The sequence below is a fragment of the Cynara cardunculus genome, assembly GCF_001531365.2.
Source record: "Cynara cardunculus var. scolymus isolate 2C chromosome LG 3, CcrdV1, whole genome shotgun sequence".
Classification (NCBI taxonomy): Eukaryota; Viridiplantae; Streptophyta; class Magnoliopsida; order Asterales; family Asteraceae; genus Cynara; species Cynara cardunculus.
In genome coordinates, this window is record NC_037530.1 from 27,948,532 (window position 1) to 27,967,676 (window position 19,145).

Consider the following 19,145-nt stretch of genomic DNA (forward strand, 5'->3'; position numbering starts at 1 on the left):
CTTAGCCTATGAAGAATCAGCATTTTTTGTTTTCCCAACTTCTATATACAACACAATAGTACAGCCCTCTCCCTTATCCACTATCATCCTATCATCTTCTGATGATGCCCTCTCCCTCATCCACATCAAAATGGAGTCATTTGGATTTTAGGAGTTCTTGAAGAATGCTTCTTCCTTCATTCAGGGTATCCAAATGAGAAACTTCAGAAATCCATATGTGTTGCAGTGGGGGCATCATCATGTCCAACCTTTGTAAGCGTTCCTCTAACTGATCCACGCCTTTTGTATCCAACACAGTACCGACGACATTCTGCCAAGAGAAATATAGAGATCTGTTGTGAAATAATAGTCCAGACTCCAGATCACAACAGAGATTTATGAGTTCAGGTGCTTAAATAACAATTTGGTTGTCAACTGTAAGATCTGTATCTATGCTAAAACGTGCATATATCAGAACTTCAGCTGTTCCTGTAACCAAATTTTATGCCATAAATACAGGTTCAGGTTCTCACAAGTTTCTGAATTTTAAGACGAAATGAGCAGTTAAAGACCAATTAACGTCACATGCAGAATATTTAATTATAATGATTTTTCTGTTCCAAGTCCAAAACTTCTATAGTTGTTAAAATAGGACATAGCCAAAATGCATTGGCAATGGTGTCCAGTGTATGGATGCATGTTTGTGTGAAAGAATGAATCCATGAGACATGCCTACTAAATAGAAGTATCGTTGAGCAAGGACTACAGGTTCATCCACAAACTTGGTATAATCAAATTCAAAGGTAAATAAAGGTATCATGAAATACTCACCCAAGTTTTACTAGAGCAAGCTTGGAGTATTAGTGACTTGAGAAACTCCTCATCTGATTCGCGAACAAAACTGTCTGAATTGACCAAAAGTGCAACATCTAGACATGAAGAATCAGATACAGATCCATAGTTCTTGATTACAACTGTGCCATGCTGACCTAAAATCTTGCTCATGCGAGACAGTGTGTAGCTGCAAGGAAGAATCTCTATCTCCTTGTTTGATTTATGTAAACTTCCTCTGAAATGTTTATGTGACAACCATTCATGTAAACCCAATAAAGTCAATGCCCTCTCATTATCACTCCAGCAACAGCATGAGGATGATCCATCATCTATGCACACAAATAAGAAGAAAAGTTGATCCATGAACTTCAACAAGTAAATCAAATATTTGTTGAACCCAAAAAGCATATAGAGAATTTCACTACGCTATACAATTTACACAAGGCCACAGAGCACACCCACTTGTTCATGCTATTAACTATTTACCTAAGGGAACATTAGCTTGGAAATGGGTGTGTAAGTTGCCAAATATGTATCCAGTTTGAACTTTGACGTTAAAAAAAAGAAAGAACATATGGATGATCAAATAGAAAATACAATTAATAAGTTGAGATCTACTGGATTAGTAAAGATTTCCTGTGGATAGTAGTTTTAAAGTTGTTCATACAAAGCAAATGCCCTACATGTCCATGCCTCAATATGGATACCATACTAAGAATACTTTATGGAAGTTTCCAGTATCATAAAACTCCATATTAGTATTTAAGGTTGTTAATATAAACCGACTCCATTTCCTTAATCCAATATGAATGGCAGACATCCCAGGATCACTAGTTAGAATTTGTGGTATTGCTGAACTCCATGGAATCTCTTAATCTGGTATGTGGAAATTCAAAGCTACCAAGTAACGTAGACATGATGATAAATTTCAGCATCCCTAGAAAGATAGTCAAATATTCTTCTCTAATATTTAATCAGATCATCTAGCATAGACAAGAAGCATACCCATTATGAAACCAGCAAGTGGAAATTTCACTGAAGGTATTTTTGAATTAACCGTGGAAGATTGTAGGAGCTCGTTGCTCTTTTCCACTACCAAGACATAAATCGCCACAACCTGCCAACACAAAAACTAAGGGATTACACCATATATAGTACAAGTTCCCTATAGGCAGGCATAATTAAAGCTCATAAAAAAAAGTTTTAAGTTATGATTTACAGTAAGTTTGCTCAGAGGGAGAGTGGAGACTACAATATACATGGACCTACCTCGCAATGGAGCCGAATCTGTTTCTGGTCTGGAAACTGCATTATTTCAGAAATTAAGGCTGCAGCAGCAGTTGGTAATGAAGAAGTCGTCTCCAAAACCGAAGATGTATCATCCAAGTCGTTGCTACATAGGTCATCGTCAACGACTATGGAGTTTATTTCAATGAAAGATGCAGGTGTCAACTTAAGCACATCCCCTTCACTGATACAGCATGATAAAGTTTGCAAGCACTAATAAGAAACTATGAATACCTCATCAATGAATATGCCAAATTTCTAAGATGATAGAGAAAGCGCCAAAATTAAGCTTGCACGAAAAGCATCAGCATGGAATTGTATTGTAATGTGGTGTTAGTACTTGACATATGAGACCAAGGAAATCTTAGCAGTACCAGAAAAAGGTAAAAGATCTCTCACATGAAGCTAGAACTGAAAGACATTGTAGAATTAGTCGTTTGTGCTTCATATTTGTTGAGAAGAAAACCAAACCAAACGAGCAACGTAAATCCCACACAGAGGTATGGTGTGCAGCAGTGTAGGGTAGTATATACAGACTTTGCCTCTACCATAGAGGTTATTTCAGTAAAGGCACCCGGCTTGTATACCGAACAGTACAAGGATACAAGTGAGACAAATAGCAGAAGTGTATGCAAACAAGCAATAGGTAGAGTGAACAAAAAAAGAGAACAGAGACACGTAAAGACATAAGATGAAACAACGAGGACCAACACATCCCAAGTCTAACCTAGGGCTCAGGAGGCTTATCTGTTGGCTCATATAACAAAGATACCGAACAGGTCCCAGTTCTTCCTCAGTTAGTAGAGTAAAGCTTAGAACATATGAGGGCGCAATATTGCAATTGAAAAAGCATTTATACAATTCATCAGATGATCCATGGAAAAACGAAAATATATGAAATTTCAAATTCTAGTCAGCAAATCATTACTGCAAGATGGATGACCTAGGCTACAATTATTTTAAGTCTATGTCAACCAAAAACACACTATGCAATAGAAAGTTGAGGTTTCTATACACCCTTGAAGAGATGACATCTGTTAAATGATCAAACAAAATTTAGTGGATGATGAGTGACAATAAACAGTTGATGGGAGCATCAACCAAGGGAGAAATTTAGGATATTTAGGTTTCAAAAAAGATGTACGAATTGCAAATTTGACCAAAGTATTCCAAAACAGGAAACAATGATGGAAACAAAGCATATAAAAATCATGTTGCGCCTTTCAAAAAAATCATGTTGTAGTTTGAGAATGACACATACTCTGTTAATAGAACACGGTGAAAGTTGGCTTTGATGCCTGGTCCAAATCCGATTGGATAACTTTGTTCACTTAAGCCACTATAAATCTTCACCTGAATGATCAGAACTATGAGAAATATAATTGTATGCATCCAATAAGAGAAAACAACAGTAAAGAAGGAAAGTAGCATTTACAATGTCATGGTCGACTAAAACATGAATACAGACACTGTTTGTTACTCCAGGAATGATACGACGATGAGCCCCATGGAAAATTTTATGGCTTAGATGGGTAACAAGAGAACCCTGGTCAGAGCTATGAACCGCCACCACATGTCCTTGCACAGATAATAAATTCCCCTCAGGCAAATTTACACCAAAGGCCCCGGATAGCATTGATGCACTCTTCATGGTCCGATGAATCCAAGAATTGTTAAATAATCCTTTGATAGAGTTAGTTGGCTGGATAAGATCTTCTTTCAGTTTCCTGAGTTTGACCTCTAAGAAACTTAAATGGTCAGCCGACAGATGTAAGTAAATATCTGGACATATCTCAGGGCGTCCATCAGTGGACCTTAGTACAGGAATTTCAACTTGACAACAATTTGGGGATTGGAACTTTTTGCCAACACCATTTAAATTATGGTATGAACAAATGCATGATTGTGCAGTGCTGGGACCAGCCTCATCAGCAGAGAAAGAGACACTCCAGAGATGTGATTTAGAATCCACAAGTACTTTACCATCACAGGTATTGCCAGAGTCCTTTGCAGTACAGGCCATATCTTTGTTATGATGCTTTATCAAGTAGTATCCACCAATTCTCAGCAACTGCAACAAAAGTCGGATTGTAAGTCATGCTGGACACAATGATGTCCCCATCTGATTTCTATATAGATAAGTTGATGCCTAGAAATGAATGACCGACCTCATATTTCAAAAAACTATCAGACTTGAACTCCAATAGCAACTTCCTTGCATCTCTTTTGCAGAAAGAATCTTCCTGCATATTGGCTACCGTGCAATTTAAGAAGATACCTAAGCTGACCATAGACTTATCACTAGAAACTCGACAGTCAATAGTACATGGGAATTCCTGTAGACAACTTAAATCACACCATTTTTTGTCATAGGACTGTTGGTCATCACCATATGAAAATTGCAAATGCTCGGATAGATTACTTCCAGCATCACTTACTCCAGCATATGATTCAACCACATCTCTCTCTTTTTCATGAAGAACTAAATTCCAGGGCAAAACTATGGCCTCAGCATATATGCTTGAACTATTTGAAACTGTATCATCACCTGGAAACTGAGAAAATTTTGAACTTCTATGAATCAAGAAAATTAAGTAGTACTTGCCATCATCCTAGTTCCCACCTTTTCTACTATAGAACATACCTTTTGCTGTACAGGAAATTTGTGCATCAACCAAAGCAGGTGGAATCTTCCGCTTTCTAGCTCCTTCAAATTATCCTCCCCATCCATGCTAGGACATAGAATATGATTTCTTGATTTTGCATCTCTCATGTAGCAATAGATATAAATGGTAAACCTTTTTCTCCTTGCTAATTGAAAATGACCAAAAATGTTTCCACACGAAAATGGTTCATCTTCGAGTGATTCCAAATGCTTCAGTTGTCTAGGAAATCCTTCCATCACGACACTGAAGTTGTTTATCTGGTGAAATGAAATGAAATGAAATGAAAGAGAGAAAAAAAATCATACATAAATAGGAACAATACAATTCATGCAGATACGAAATACCTGGTTGGTTCAGCTAAATTGAAGCAGCCATCTGGCAAATAAAGAACATTATAAGAATCTAATTACCTCATATATGTCCTTAATGCTGCATACAGATGGAAGGTCAGGTATAACAATGTCAATGCTGCCAGTTGCATCAATTAATTGCAACCTTCCTGAGTATTCAGAAATCTACATACACAAAAGACTACCACAATCACATTTGCAGAACCATGTATAGGAAATGCGGACGAAGCAGATGACCATTTAAGGTAGGAGTGAAAATCCATGGATGAGCACATGCTTGTCTCCAGGCTCACATAATTTTTTTTGGTGTTCTGTTTGAGAGATTAACTTCAATATGTAACACGTATGTGATCCTATATACTATCAAAACCCAGATATTCTAACAGCCTAGCCTTTGAATTATCTGGCATTCCCCTGGTTGATTACTCACATTTTCCTCATTGGATCAAATACAAAAATATCTAAGTAAATTCATAAAGTCAGAAGTCCTATTATGAGAGATTGTCGACTTACTAACCTTTAAAGTTCCAAGCAAAACAACGTTCATATCTTCGCTTTTCAAAATTTTCCTAATTGGTTGATCATGAGACTTCCCTCCACAAACAAAATTGCAATATTGATGGTTCATGTTAGGATCTGTCACTCTTGCATTTAAAAATTTTATGAACTTGTTCTCACACTGACTGATGAGATTGGAGATCGGCACAACCTGAAACAATGGCAATTATTTCTTTACTATGCACCTATTAAATGAAAATGCTTAAACAAAAAACCTTAAAGAAAACCTCTATAATTGCCAAAATGTACCAATTTCGGAGGGTTGTAGTCTAATACTTTGCCACAGCCACATAACTCATGCTGACAATATTCTGTGAGCACTCCATGCTGCCCAACCAAACTAATTGTTAAGGATCCATACATATCAGTTACAACTAGTGTGTTCTCATTGACAATATTCAAAATGATTATACCCGGAATCGGAATACTGATAAGGGTAAACATGAACTGGAATATTTCTGAACTAATCCTTCCATCTGCAAAACACCTTCAATTATTCCTTCAGCTTAGCACAAAGTTTGTAATATTGAAAAGAACGATGTGAAACCATAACAGAATATTTATCCAAGGAAAGTACTTATAACAGATGAAATACTTAATCTGACAATAAACAGCCAAGGTACAAGCACATTACATGCTTTGATCCTAAGATCTCCATCTCAGATAAAACTCCAGCAAACTTTTTCTTCAGAGACGAGACTACAAGTAACACCCTGAGATAGAAGAATTTTGAGCAAATGAGCAAATATGAATTGCCAAGCAAGGCAGATAACACTAACAGTAATAGTAAATTCACATCTTCTTACCATAATCTAGCTGAAAATGCAAGTGATTCAATAAACTTCCTAAGAAGACTTCGAGATTGTAAAGCTTGGTAGCATCTGCAGCCAAAAGGATGATACTTTTGTAGTACATAGAATTTCTAAATAGTTGCCACAAAAAAAAATTAAACTGAACAGACTTCAACAGCACTTACGGACTTACCCGCTTTCTATTGGAGAAAATATATTAACACGGATGCTAGTTTTATAGCATGATCCAAATATTTTAATTTTTGTCCACAAAAATTTGGGATCATCCAGGTGAAAATTTCTCACAGTTACCTAACAGCAGGAAAACCCATATATTAGATAAAGTGTAACTTCCCTACGCAAAAGAAGCTACTTTACATACAATTGCACCGACTCTCAGACCATGTGGCATTGCAAGTTGATGATCTGTGAGCAATATCAGTATATTTTGATCCAATTCAATAACCATTCCCTGCATGTAGACCCCAGTAATACTTCCAGTATGGGCACCACATAGCCCCTTCTCTCTGGTAGTAGTATTCCTTCTATTCAAGGAACTTTTACTCGGAGACATTGGAAGATGGATCATAGCTTTCTCTGTGGTCACATACATCATCAAAGACTTCCCTTGTCCAAGGAAAACCATCTTCTTCTTCAAACCAGAGATCAACAAATTGCCTCCAACCAGCCTAGAAATGGCAGGATACCAGATAAAGGCAGACCCGCAAAAGTAAAGAATCTTGGGTTTCGAAAAATTATGACCATTATTCTGTTCCCCAGTTATATCTTGCAATAACATTACACTGTCCCTGGTACAGCATAATTTGCACTCGCATATGGTAATCTCAGCAAGAAACCCATTAAGGTTTCTGGTACCGCTTTTATTGGCTGTACAGGGAACATTTGTGACAGGGCTAACCGATTCCAATAAGCCGTAAACTAAATGACGAGGAACTCTACTTTGTTCATAGGCAGGCGATAGAGAGTCCAGATAAAATGCATTAAAATTCGATATAGAGTCTTTTTCAGGATGATCAAGAGTCCACCTGATAATTTCAAGATATCCGCCGTGAGGTTTCAACGGAAGGAAATTCCACGCAACAACTCGGATCCTTTGCCCAATAACCCGAAGATCAAGGTCAAGAATGTCGCAACAAACGGCCGCGGAATTGTCAGAAAACTTAAGGCAACTTGAATTAGAACAAGAGAAAGAAGGTGAGGTTAGGGTTAGGGTTCCGATGAGTAATGCTGGGTAGTCAAGAGGCTTAAGAATTTTATAGTTATTAGGGCTCTGTGGATTGGACGGCTGAGTTGTGTCTTCATGTAGTGTGGAACGATGACTCGAACGGCGAAGAGAGAGAGATGAGGCGCCGGTGATGGGGTGGAGACGATGGAGTAGGTCGGAGACTGAAATAAGCTTTACTGAAATCTCTTCTTCCATGGATAGAGAAAGGGGTCGCTACAGTAACGCGGGAAAAATGCTTCCGCTCTAAACCTCATTCAACTTATATCTACGAGGACAAAATGCATTTTTATAAAAAAAATTATTATAAGATTGTATTTTCAATTTTTTTTATTATAGCAATGTATTTTTAAACTATTTTTTATTAAAACATTATATTTTGAAAAATTTACTCATTATAGCATTGGGTAACCTTTTGATTTAAATTTACCCATTATCACAGGTTTCTATTTCACCTCATTATCCATGTAGGTTGTTCAATTGTATTATAATGATGTGATTTTCTTATTACAACATTGCACTTTCAAAATTATTTTATTATAAAATATATCAGTTTTTATTAAACAATTTACTTTTAATTTTAATATTTAGATATTTTACATGTTATTTGATAAATATATTATATGAATTAAAAAAAATTAAATTATTTATTAATATACTAATATTAATAAAAGTAGTAGAAGACAACTTATCTGGCTAATATTTTTTAAAAATATGTGTTTTTTGAAAAAAGAAAATAAGAATTTTTTCTTTTTTACCAAAAAAAATTATCTTTTAAATAATATTAGTTGTATGCCTGCGCAATGCGGCGGGATGTCAAATTTCCTAATAAACCTACAGGAAAATTGCATGAAAAAGTAACGTACTTTAACTTGATTCCTATTTTGGGTAACGTACTTTCAAAACTTCCATTTTGGTACCCAATGTGTAAATTTTTAAACATTTAAGTACCTGGGTAACCACTTGAAGACTAAAATTAGATTAAAAAAAGACTAATTTTATATTTAAAAAAATCCACGTCACTGACCACGTCAGCAAATAATACCGATTTGGATACCACATCACTCGCCACATCAGCATGATAATCGGTTAATACTTCAACCAGTTACCAGGGTACTTAAATGTTTAAAACTTTACATCTTAGGTACCAAAATGAAAGTTTTAAAAGTACGTTACCCAAAATAAGAATCAAGTCAAAGTACGTTACTTTTTCATGCAATTTGCCCTAAATCTACAACTAAAAAAAATGCAATCATTCATTAAAAAGTACAAAATTTAAATTTAAACATTCGATCTTTCAGGAAACCCTTAGAAATATTTAAACCTCGATTCCTTATGGTTGAGTATCYGTGCGATGCAACAAGATGTAATCAAGTACAATGTAGCAAATAAGGAATAAGAGGTGAACTTTATTGTACACAAGCATGAAAATCAATTATGGTGTCCAAATAGTTATACTGAAGGAAGAAACAAATATTCAGTGAATATATTTGGGAAAAAAAATTATCTTATACAAGCCGAAATAGAAACCAATATCCTAATCAATTGAGATGACCAAAAATCAAACCCAACCGCATCTAGATCAACTGCAGCATAGTTCCATCTACACTTTAACAACCACCGTGAAAGCATCTATATCAGCATCAAACGTCCAAGGAGTCTACAAATCCCTTTTGAATTCCAAAAAATCCAAGGTTATTTTAGCATTCCTCTAGATCAACCATCGAAAAAAGACCCTTTGAGCACCATTATCCAAAATCAAAGTCATCGACTCTAATCTTAAAAGGCACCTGCTCCAAAATTCTCTCTCCGAAATATCACCAACCTTGATGATTCAAGACCTTGCACACGAAGTTCCCGTAAAAAGCACTCTTCAGCCATTTTTTCAAAACCACAGCAACACAAACCATCTTCATGTTCTAAGAATTTAGTGTTGGTACGCGACATCAATCTAAGTAACAATATCCAAAGTTGAAGTTATGGTTTGATATTGAGCAGCAAAGGCTGAGCTGCATAATATTAAAATGAAGTGCTAACGAAAGCCATACGTCAAACCCAAATATTAGATAAAAGAGATAAAACGAAGAAAAGTATTGTAAAGTAACAAGTAGCAAATTAAAATTTAGGTGATGAAACAAAGAATCTAAAGTAGAAGTTCATAGGATAACCTCAAGTAGAAGGGTAAATATTGAGGATTTGAGGTTCACAAAATATGTGGTGAATGTTTAACGCTGTTCATGTTGTACGTATGTTGGACCCAGAAAGGTCACAATTCCCCTCAACTTAATATCCCTAGCTAATTCTTTCTCATCAACATAACAAAAGGCAATGCAGAAATATGAATCTGTTGAGCACCAAACACGAAGCATCACATATAAAAAATGTACATATTAAGCAACTAATGAAATAGTAATCAAATCATTATTTGTGTTCATTTCCTTGAAGCATACATCATCCTAGAAAGATCCCAACAATCGCATATCACACAAATGATCACCAAATATTCAATTTTGTTGTAAAACGTTGACAATCTTTATATGCTGCTTCTGTACCACATTAACTGTACTTTTTGAAACCCCCCTATTACAAACGGAACTAAATCTGGTTCAAATTAGTTCCCCGATTCTCAAATTATTTACGTTTTTCACATGAAGACTCCATCATATACATATATATACACATATATAGACTTGGGATCATGTGAGACCAACATGTTTTCGTGAGACCCCTGAGACCACTTTTTTACACTTGAAACTTCACAGTAAAATGCTGTGAAGGTTCGGATTTTTTTTACCTTCACAGTGTTTTCGCTGTGAAGGTTTAAGTGTAAAAAGGTGGTCTCACGGTTCTCACGAAAACAGACTGGTCTCACGTGAACCCAACCCTATATATATATATATATATATATATATATGAAAACAAATTACAGCATTAAAGATCCAAAATTCAAAATCGGAAAAGTGTCAAAAACATAATTTTTCATAATCATTGACGGAAATATATCAATTGCTTTCAGTCAGTTCTTTTTTCCCCTCTTATCTAATAGAAGGAAGACCTCTGAGGACCTCAATATAAGAACCATCATAATAACTCAAAAATCAAATGGCAAGCCAGAAAGATTTAGCTTGTAAAGTAACAAGAATTTGGGTTACCATTGTGTCAGAGTTGTACTAAAAAGATCCAACTCTTCGACACCATGATACAAATAAAGACAAACCTTAAAAAACAAGAGACGATCGTATTAAGTCTTTCAAAAAAAAAAAACAACTCAAACCCAATATCAAATGATCTCCAAAAACACACGAACACAAACTTAAAGAGGTTTTGGATTAAAGAAAGGGGTACTCTGATCTGGAAAAAAAAGATAGAGAAAACAATGAAGATGATAAAAAATGAGAGTTTGAAATCGGTAAAACCTTACCGGAGATGAAGCAATGGATAATGGAATCCAGAGAAAGAAGAACCCTAACTGAAAGAAGATGGATTTGTGTGAATCGTCATAGTGGGGAAAATGGTTTCGTATGGGGAAGATGGATTCGTACGAATCGTCACTTTGGAGAACGTAACTTGGGAGGAGAAACTTTTAAGTTTAACAATGACAAAATTTTGTAAAATTGTAATTAAGAGATTTTAATATTAAATACATAATACTGTAGTATTTAATGCATTATAAATTATTTCCTAAACTTTATTAAATATGATTTATAAAGTAGTTTTAATATGATTTACAAACAAACAAACATGCATAAATTTATAACAACCAAAAACTCAAATCATAAAATTAGTATAGAATAAATAATTAAATGTTTACATTAGTTGACAAAAAATAATTCGTTAAACAAAGTAACAATTAAACACAAAATTCGTAAGTTTTCTAGCTTCGAAAAGGGCGTATCCGTAATTAATATGGTAAAGTCGGGTATAATCGTGATTGACAAGTGACAACCAAACCAAACCATAACCAGATCTGGAAAGTGGGAAATAGTTGAAATCGACGCGAGTGTTGTTCCACTTCGAAAAATCGTTGCTTGAACAGAAAAATCAAGAATTCAATCAATGATGATCATCGCCAGAATCAATCTCTTGCTTCTATTTCTATCACAAGCAATCGCTTCCCCGCGGTTTAATCTCTCTCACTTCATCTACCCCAAAATCAGCGACGATTTTCGCCCTCAACCCTCTCTCTTCTTAAAGGTAAAACAATGAATTCTGATTTGATTCGGATGTGTTCTGCAGTTTTGGGTCTTTTTAGTCGCCTAATTTATGTTATCATTTCAATGGAAGGCGGTTTATAATTGGATATTGGAAGTTGTTTGAGGAAAAACTTTTGTGTTGGATTTGTTAATTGAACATAATGTTTGCGAATGCTTTATCTCAATTGATGCTTAACTTTGTTGTTCCTTGTTATAGGATGTCCTTGGAGCCATATCTGATTCTGAACACTGGAAGTTGGAAGACGTTAGGGTTTCGAAATTGGAAATAGAGAAGATTAAGTATGGGAATTTGCAGAGATACGAGATTGAGTTTCTGTTGCCGAACAAGAAGGATTTTATGTTCAATTTGTGGGATGAAGTTTCGTTGTGGAAGAGATTTAAGGACAGAGAAGTAGGGGATTTTGAGGTTTTGGCTAATCGAGTGAGCTCAAAAGCAGTTCTTGATCCAATTCTAATAGAAGGGCCTTTTGAGTTACTTGTTTCTGGAGACGACCAGATGTCCTTGGTACTGCCGGTATGCTCCTTTTCTCCAAATGGCTATGCTACTAGACTTGCTTGCATTTAATCTTGTGCTGAGTGTTTGTGTCGTGTTTGTTAATTATTGTCGATCTTACTAATAGCCTGCCTGTCAAGATAATTGCACTGTCAGTTTGTTAGTAACCTGTATTCTGGTTCATTGTGATTGGTATAATTCTTAGAGATTTGGTTATTTGCAAGCTTAAAGAACCACTGTTCTGTTCTTATCCAGCCTTATTCCATGATGATTCATCCTTTGAGTATGTCATGCTTTATTTGATACTGTGGTTTAGTTTTTGGTTCTCACTTTTCTTGTGTATATATTCTTGTTTACTGGATACGATTCTATGAATTTTCATATGTAGACTGTAGTTGTTCACATAAATTTTGGTTTATATCGTGTTACTGAGCTAGAATACGAAACATACTGTACTCAATTGTTTACACTTTGGCTAAATCTGCATGAAGCCTCCTTTTACTTGATTGACTGTGGTCCTGTTCTAATTTGGTAAGTCCTGTTCCAGCTAAACTCATGTACATTTGGATCATGTGTTTCAGTGGAACACATCACATGCCGGTTTGAAGCGGATACTTGTTGGAGAAGACATTACTGTAGAAGTGAAGAATGCACATGCAGTCTCTCTTTTTCAAACATCCAATCTTGGACAACAAGCAGAACAGAATCTTATTGCTCATGGGGAGCAACGTAACCTATGGTTCTTTCCATGTTTGACATGTATGCCATTACTTCCGGTAAAGATTTCTGGCTCTGCATCTATAGTTGCCTTCAGAACTCAAAATCCTGGTGCATACATCGCATCAGATCTTCTATCTCAGGATACTATTGAATTGCTGCCAGAGAAATGTTACTCCAGACATACCCATGAGAAGCAACAATGTCCTATTGAATCCTTGAGGTCGAGGATAAGACTGCTGGAAAAATTAATGAAGAGCTTATTAGGTGACAAGATCAATCCCGATGCTGGCAGGGCAAAGCTTAAAGCAAAGATTGAAGCATCAACTGTTTTTCGATATCAGTTGGAACTAGAAAGGAATATTAGAACCAACGATACTCGGTGGATTACTATGGAGGAATGGCGTACAAGGCCTACTGTTGAGCATGTATGGTTTGAGGTACTGGCAAGAATTGAAAGGAAGAGGTTAAAGCCCTTGGTTGTTAAGAAGATTAAGCCTTTTGTTGGAGTAGATTCTTCTGCATGGAGTAATTTGATGGCCAATATGTCCTTCACTAAATTGTCATCCGTCCTTGTACCTCCGGAGGCTCTTACACTGGATGTGAATTGGTAGGAAACTTGTATTGCACATCTCTGTGGCAATTCTTATACCATGTAATAACATTCATCCTCAGATTATGTACCAGATTCCTTGTAAAAAAAGTTTATAATCAGAAGTTTGTAAATCAAGTTCAAACACGTTATTAGAGAAAGGAGTAGAGAGAGAGAGAGAGAGAGTAGAAATGAACCAAAAGGATACATTTTTTCATTGCAGATGCATCGCCATAAAAGGTGTTGGATACGATCTGGTTCTTAATTCTTGATCAGCACAAGTATGTGTAATGCTTCGATTTTGATTAATTAACTAATGACTGGCTGTATGCTGTGAGATGGAGGAATGAGCATATGGTATATAGCAGCTTCATGGTACTGGTGACAGTTTACAGCATAAAAAGATTTATAGTCCAGTACAAGTTCACAAGAAAAAGTCTTCACAGATGTTTACATGCAAGAGTCTACATAAAAGTTCTTTCCCTTCCTCTCCCTCCTCTGTTTGTGTTTTTAACATCAAGTGCAAATCTAATAGTGGAAATAGGACCTTCATTGATCCAACACATTACAAAAAGTTTGTTGCATAGTTGTCATGAAGGAACCAATTATGGTACTTTTCTTAGACAGCAGAAATTGCTTGGTGGCCCATTAACAGCTCAAAGTGAGTTATCCCAAGACTTTACGTTCCCTACTAAAAAAGAACGTCTGAGTAGCATTGTGCAAAGTTAGATTTTCACCCTTTTATTAAGTTGGCGCAAGTTTTTCAGACAGATTTCTTGCACTTCATCATTGAAATTGATGACTTATAAGTAGCATTGTGCTTTAGTTAAGAGCAAATCCATGCTTCGACAGCCATGGGTGTAGTCCATGGCATCATTGCGATACTAGGGTCTGAGGATAGGGTGAGATTTTTTTTATAATAAAAGGATTGGGTTTTAGCTGTATATGTATTTTATTGAAAACAATGATGCAGTCCTCTTTTTTTTGTCTGTTTGTAACTAGATGCAAAATTTATTTTGACTATGAAAGTTATCTTTTGAAATAGTGGTACAAGAAAATGGAAACGTAGTTTTAATGTACACTAGAGATCTTGTAAAGCCAGCCAAATAGTCTACTGTTCATCCCAATATCTAGTTTATGCTGTACTATGTCTGCTAGGGTCACGTAGCACCATCTCCTGTTATCCCAAATTGTATTTCATAACTACATTTGTGGTTTCATGGTTTGAACTATAGCAGCAAGACCCTTTTCCAAACTAGTTGAAAGGGTAAGACAAAACAAAACCCATCAGGAGTTAATAAAGATATCAAGGAAAATGGAAATTATTGTTAGTGCAGCATGTGAAATGTACAAATATATATATATTGAAGAATGTCTACAATTCTACTTGGCATGTCACTTTCTATGCACTATGGAAACTTGTTGAATGTAACTTCTGTGAAGCTACACTCTGCTTTTGAGACATGAATTTTTCTATATTATAGGATGCCATGTTCCAAATTTGTGCTAGATAATTGCATTTCTCTATAACTGGCTTAGTAGATACTGCTATAGTCCTGTTATTGCATCAGAAGTTGTAACAAGACGAATATAAGGAATAATACACAGAAATTTTCAATTCATATATGTGCATCAAAATTCCACCCCCTTCATAATTTACTTGTTATTTGCATTGTGATACACAGAATAATACAGAATTATAGGTATTATGAAGATGAGTTTCCATACACTTGTAAATACATCTCTAGCGTGTGAATTTTATCTACTCATTAGATATTTGAATCTTTCCTTCACTTGTGCCATCATCATTGCTGCCTGCATCAATCTGCTTCATACCCACCTTTTTATATTTATACCAAGAGGCACACTTCAAATAAACCCCTAAATTCACCATACTTAGTCCTGCTAATAACCAATAAAAGTAATTTAACTTGTCTCTATTCAAATTGTTACTGGCTAACCACCCACCACTCACTTTATTCACCACCTCCACCACTATTGAGCTCAAGTAGTATCCGAAAGCCAATGAACACCATGAGATAGCTGTCCCAAGCGACTTCATGCCTGATGAACTCTCTTCATAGAAAAACTCTAGCAACCCTACCAATGTAAACATATCAGCCACTCCAAAAATGGCATAGTGGAAACCTAGCCAGAAAACTGTGAAAGGCAGAGGGCCTGGGGAATCAACCATGTTATTGTCAATAGCCACAGATTTACGGTGAGTTTCAACGACTCCAGCCACTGCCATCGAGATGGCTGAGAGAACTAATCCTACTCCAATCCTTTGAAGGTGTCGGATTCCTGTTGGTATCCCAGTGAACCTTCTCATGAGTGGCACCAAAATACGATCATAAACTGGGATTAGTAAAAACATGAACACTAGTGGGATTACTGGAATGGAGGGACCAGGAACTTGAAACCCAAGGAGGTTCCTGTCCATGGTTGTACTTTGCTGAATGGTGAAAGTTTGTAGTTGAGCCAAACATGTGTTCATGAACACAGTGCTTAAAATAATAGGGAGCATGCGGATTAAAATTTTTGTTTCTTCAACCTGTGTTACTGTACATAGTTTCCATGACCCTGATGGTCGCAAGTCGGTTAAATCAAGTGCAGTGCTAATAATTGCTGCCCTGTCCAGACATCTGACATGAAAATGCAAGTATTAGCAACCACAAGATATACATAAATAGGAAAGTTTGACTTGTAAATATTAGAAAACAGCACCTGAATTGATTTGTTCTGAGAAGAATATCAGTCGTTACTCCAGCTTCTTTGTCATGAAGTTCATGCAACTCCTCAGACATCTCCGGTATTGGTATATTTCGGTTTCTAATGGCCACCACAAATACCTGAATCCAATGGATAATGGTTAAGTATCTTTATTCCATGTTATGATCTGGGATTCCAGATAAGTCATTTAATGCAAAAGTATGCTGTATATGTTATGTTTCTTGTTAATATACTTGTAGAATTCGAAGAATTGGGCTTCCTTCAGGTACATAATTCCGGTACATGGATTTCCCCATGAGTAGAAAAAGAGCTGCTACTAGAACAGATATGGAGCACACACTGAACCCCCAAGCCCAACCCAGGTTGGAGCTGATCCAGACTACAAAAGTAACGCCAAATATAGCCCCGATTGTGACGCTGAACAGATACCAGTTGAAGAAGCTTGCAAGTGATTCCGCCTCTTTAGGGTCCCTTTCATCAAATTGGTCAGCTCCCAAGGAAGGCAGAGCGGCTTTAACTCCACTGGTCCCAAATGCAACCAAATACAGACCTGTGAACAGTATCGCCTCTTGACCACTTTCTGCCGACTGACATTGATTTACTAGGCTAGGGTTACAGGGAATGGGTCTTAACTGTTGGAAGTGTGCTTGAACTGCTAGGAGTGCATAACCCTGAGCATCAATCAGTTTACACATTAGTTAGATGGACTTGTAGACTATAAGTTGATAAAAAGCTTGCATGTAATGCAGCTTATTGAACTGTAACTTTCTAGAGATATTACGTTTGTTTAGATCAGTTTTATTAGACGTACCACTACTTCAAAAGATGCGAATAGGATGCAAGTCTTAAATCTTGACAAGTATGTGTCGGAAATAAACCCTCCAAACAGTGATCCTAGAAATGCAGTGCCCATGAAGTTTGTGAGCGTTGTGGCTGACTTGGTCAAACTGAAGTTCATATAACCATAGAAATAAGTTACCAAGCTGACAGCCATTGATAAGAATGCCATGTTCTCAAGCCCGACCATACCTGCGTAAATCAGGACACACAAAATAGTCAAGAAAAAAATGCTACTTCAAGTCCACTTATTTAATAAAAAAGCAAAAAAGTTCCTAATGCTAATTAGATGCCAAGATTTGTACTAGTTTAAAATACCATATACAAACATAGCAGCTCTCGTCCCACCCTGCCTTGTTCGGTTTCTAGGATGTATTTTGACATCTCCACTGACCCCCTGCAGATTGCCGCAAATTTTCTTAGTACAAACTAGGTTGTTAATGAAAGAGAGGCCCAAATGTAGAACGTAAACATTACCATTTTTATTAAGGGTGCTTTTCTGCCACAGGACCTTCAAGTTTGGTGCGAGTATGTACTACTGACATGGTGCAAGGTTTTTTTTATAGCAAAGGGCGTTTGTCTTATCATTCTCAGGAATCAAACAGCATCTTTAAGGTTTGACAAATCCTTCTCTTACCCTTGATTAAACAAAACAATATGCTGGTCGGTCAACATATATGCTTTCTTGTCATTGGTTCATATAATTATGTGCAAGCTGAACCAAAGCATGAAGTAGGAACATGTCTACATCTATTTAACTGAAAGTGTTCACTTGTTTGTTCATGTCGTTATCTACCTTTTGGTGATACCATAATTAACTATACACTAGTTGCAGCACTCGTTAGACTGCGAGCTTCACTGTTATGCAGGTTGGAATATTTTATAATCTGTATATGATGTGATGAACACCAAGTCTCTGTTCAGATGTGGCTTACACATAGAAACTATGTGGTAGTAACTTTCACCTGACTCATCATGATGATACTGTAGTAGTACTAGATGCCCGATAGTTGTATTATGACTGTGTTACGAGGGTGGCAAATCTGGATGCTTTGGCAGCTCTGATCTAAAATGGAAATAAGTTGACTTTTGTGGTCATATATCTATATACATATGCATAAAAGATGATGCTTGTGTTTGTGTTTGTGTTTGTGTTTGTGTCTAGAGAAACTTGCTACTGAGTTTTTTTTGTTTATTTATGATCAATAGGTGAACAGATTCATGTTAACGTTTAGTTTACAATATGGCATCTTTTACTGCAAAAATTGGAAGTGGGATTCTTTAAGAAAAGGGAGTAAATGTGTGGTACAAGTCTTATGTTGTGTTTGATGCTTTAAAAGTTGTACATAAATGATTGCAGATTGAGGGTACTTGCTGATGTTAGCTTCATATATAAAACAAATATTGGTTTGACCAATAATATTATATTACGTTTAGTTGTTCAATTTTGGTGTTATGATCATCAGGCGTGCCACTATGACTCAATCATACAAGTCTTGATTACCTTCAGAATGTTCAACATCATGTATATTATATGCAGGTCGGATCTCAACATGCGTTTCATTTAGGGGCCGTTTACTAAACGCTTACCTAATAAGTGTTTACCGGGTCACTTATCTTACCGGATGAATGTTGTGAGATATATAGGAAGATAAAATCTCTCGCTATGCAAATATACACGTATCAACCCATTGTCGTCTTTTACAATTAATAAAAACGGTAAGATACCGAATATCGATCCATAGGGAAAAAAGTGTTAAGGGTTTTAAATAAAGTCTAGAAGAAGATTAGACTTGTTCAGATGGTGAGTTCGAAGAATTGTTTTTGGTTTGGTAACTTAAAACTAAATGA

At 36.2% G+C, this 19,145-nt stretch overlaps 3 protein-coding genes across 3 annotated transcripts; 1 reads left to right on the forward strand and 2 right to left on the reverse strand.

Annotated features, from left to right (window-relative positions):
• Window position 1: 1 nt before the first annotated feature.
• LOC112509948 (CST complex subunit CTC1) lies at window positions 2–7,906 on the reverse strand. The gene is made up of 16 exons (XM_025115174.1): window positions 6,848–7,906; window positions 6,659–6,777; window positions 6,481–6,555; window positions 6,309–6,387; window positions 6,088–6,150; window positions 5,924–6,001; window positions 5,634–5,825; window positions 5,177–5,281; window positions 4,745–5,023; window positions 4,269–4,655; window positions 3,536–4,171; window positions 3,362–3,453; window positions 2,083–2,284; window positions 1,819–1,930; window positions 811–1,142; window positions 2–310 (listed from the first exon to the last, which is right to left on the reverse strand). Exons 1-16 carry the CDS (start codon window positions 7,904–7,906, stop codon window positions 137–139), a joined length of 3,984 nt encoding a protein of 1,327 aa, XP_024970942.1. The 3' UTR covers window positions 2–136.
• A 3,765-nt stretch (window positions 7,907–11,671) lies between these two features.
• Window positions 11,672–14,001, forward strand: LOC112509528. The gene is made up of 3 exons (XM_025114526.1): window positions 11,672–11,902; window positions 12,119–12,436; window positions 12,997–14,001. Exons 1-3 carry the CDS (start codon window positions 11,765–11,767, stop codon window positions 13,744–13,746), a joined length of 1,206 nt encoding a protein of 401 aa, XP_024970294.1. The 5' UTR covers window positions 11,672–11,764; the 3' UTR covers window positions 13,747–14,001.
• Window positions 14,002–15,306: 1,305 nt separating this feature from the next.
• LOC112510570 (protein NRT1/ PTR FAMILY 4.5-like) lies at window positions 15,307–17,640 on the reverse strand. The gene is made up of 5 exons (XM_025116034.1): window positions 17,613–17,640; window positions 17,269–17,486; window positions 16,691–17,128; window positions 16,452–16,576; window positions 15,307–16,369 (listed from the first exon to the last, which is right to left on the reverse strand). Exons 1-5 carry the CDS (start codon window positions 17,623–17,625, stop codon window positions 15,487–15,489), a joined length of 1,677 nt encoding a protein of 558 aa, XP_024971802.1. The 5' UTR covers window positions 17,626–17,640; the 3' UTR covers window positions 15,307–15,486.
• Window positions 17,641–19,145: the final 1,505 nt, after the last annotated feature.

Excerpts from the sequence above, each read along its gene's own strand:
- LOC112509528 (XM_025114526.1), top strand. The coding sequence starts at position 11,765 with ATGATGATCATCGCCAGAATCAATCTCTTGCTTCTATTTCTATCACAA. Across the intron at positions 11,903-12,118 it reads AACCCTCTCTCTTCTTAAAG|GATGTCCTTGGAGCCATATC; the intron begins GTAAAACAATGA and ends TCCTTGTTATAG. Across the intron at positions 12,437-12,996 it reads AGATGTCCTTGGTACTGCCG|TGGAACACATCACATGCCGG; the intron begins GTATGCTCCTTT and ends CATGTGTTTCAG.
- LOC112509948 (XM_025115174.1), bottom strand. The coding sequence starts at position 7,906 with ATGGAAGAAGAGATTTCAGTAAAGCTTATTTCAGTCTCCGACCTACTC. Across the intron at positions 6,151-6,308 it reads AGATCTTAGGATCAAAGCAT|ATGGAAGGATTAGTTCAGAA; the intron begins GTAATGTGCTTG and ends GGTGTTTTGCAG. Across the intron at positions 1,143-1,818 it reads ACTTGCTGGTTTCATAATGG|ATGATGGATCATCCTCATGC; the intron begins GTATGCTTCTTG and ends TTGTGTGCATAG.
- LOC112510570 (XM_025116034.1), bottom strand. Across the intron at positions 16,577-16,690 it reads CAATTCTTCGAATTCTACAA|GTATTTGTGGTGGCCATTAG; the intron begins GTATATTAACAA and ends CATTGGATTCAG. Across the intron at positions 16,370-16,451 it reads CTCAGAACAAATCAATTCAG|ATGTCTGGACAGGGCAGCAA; the intron begins GTGCTGTTTTCT and ends TTTTCATGTCAG.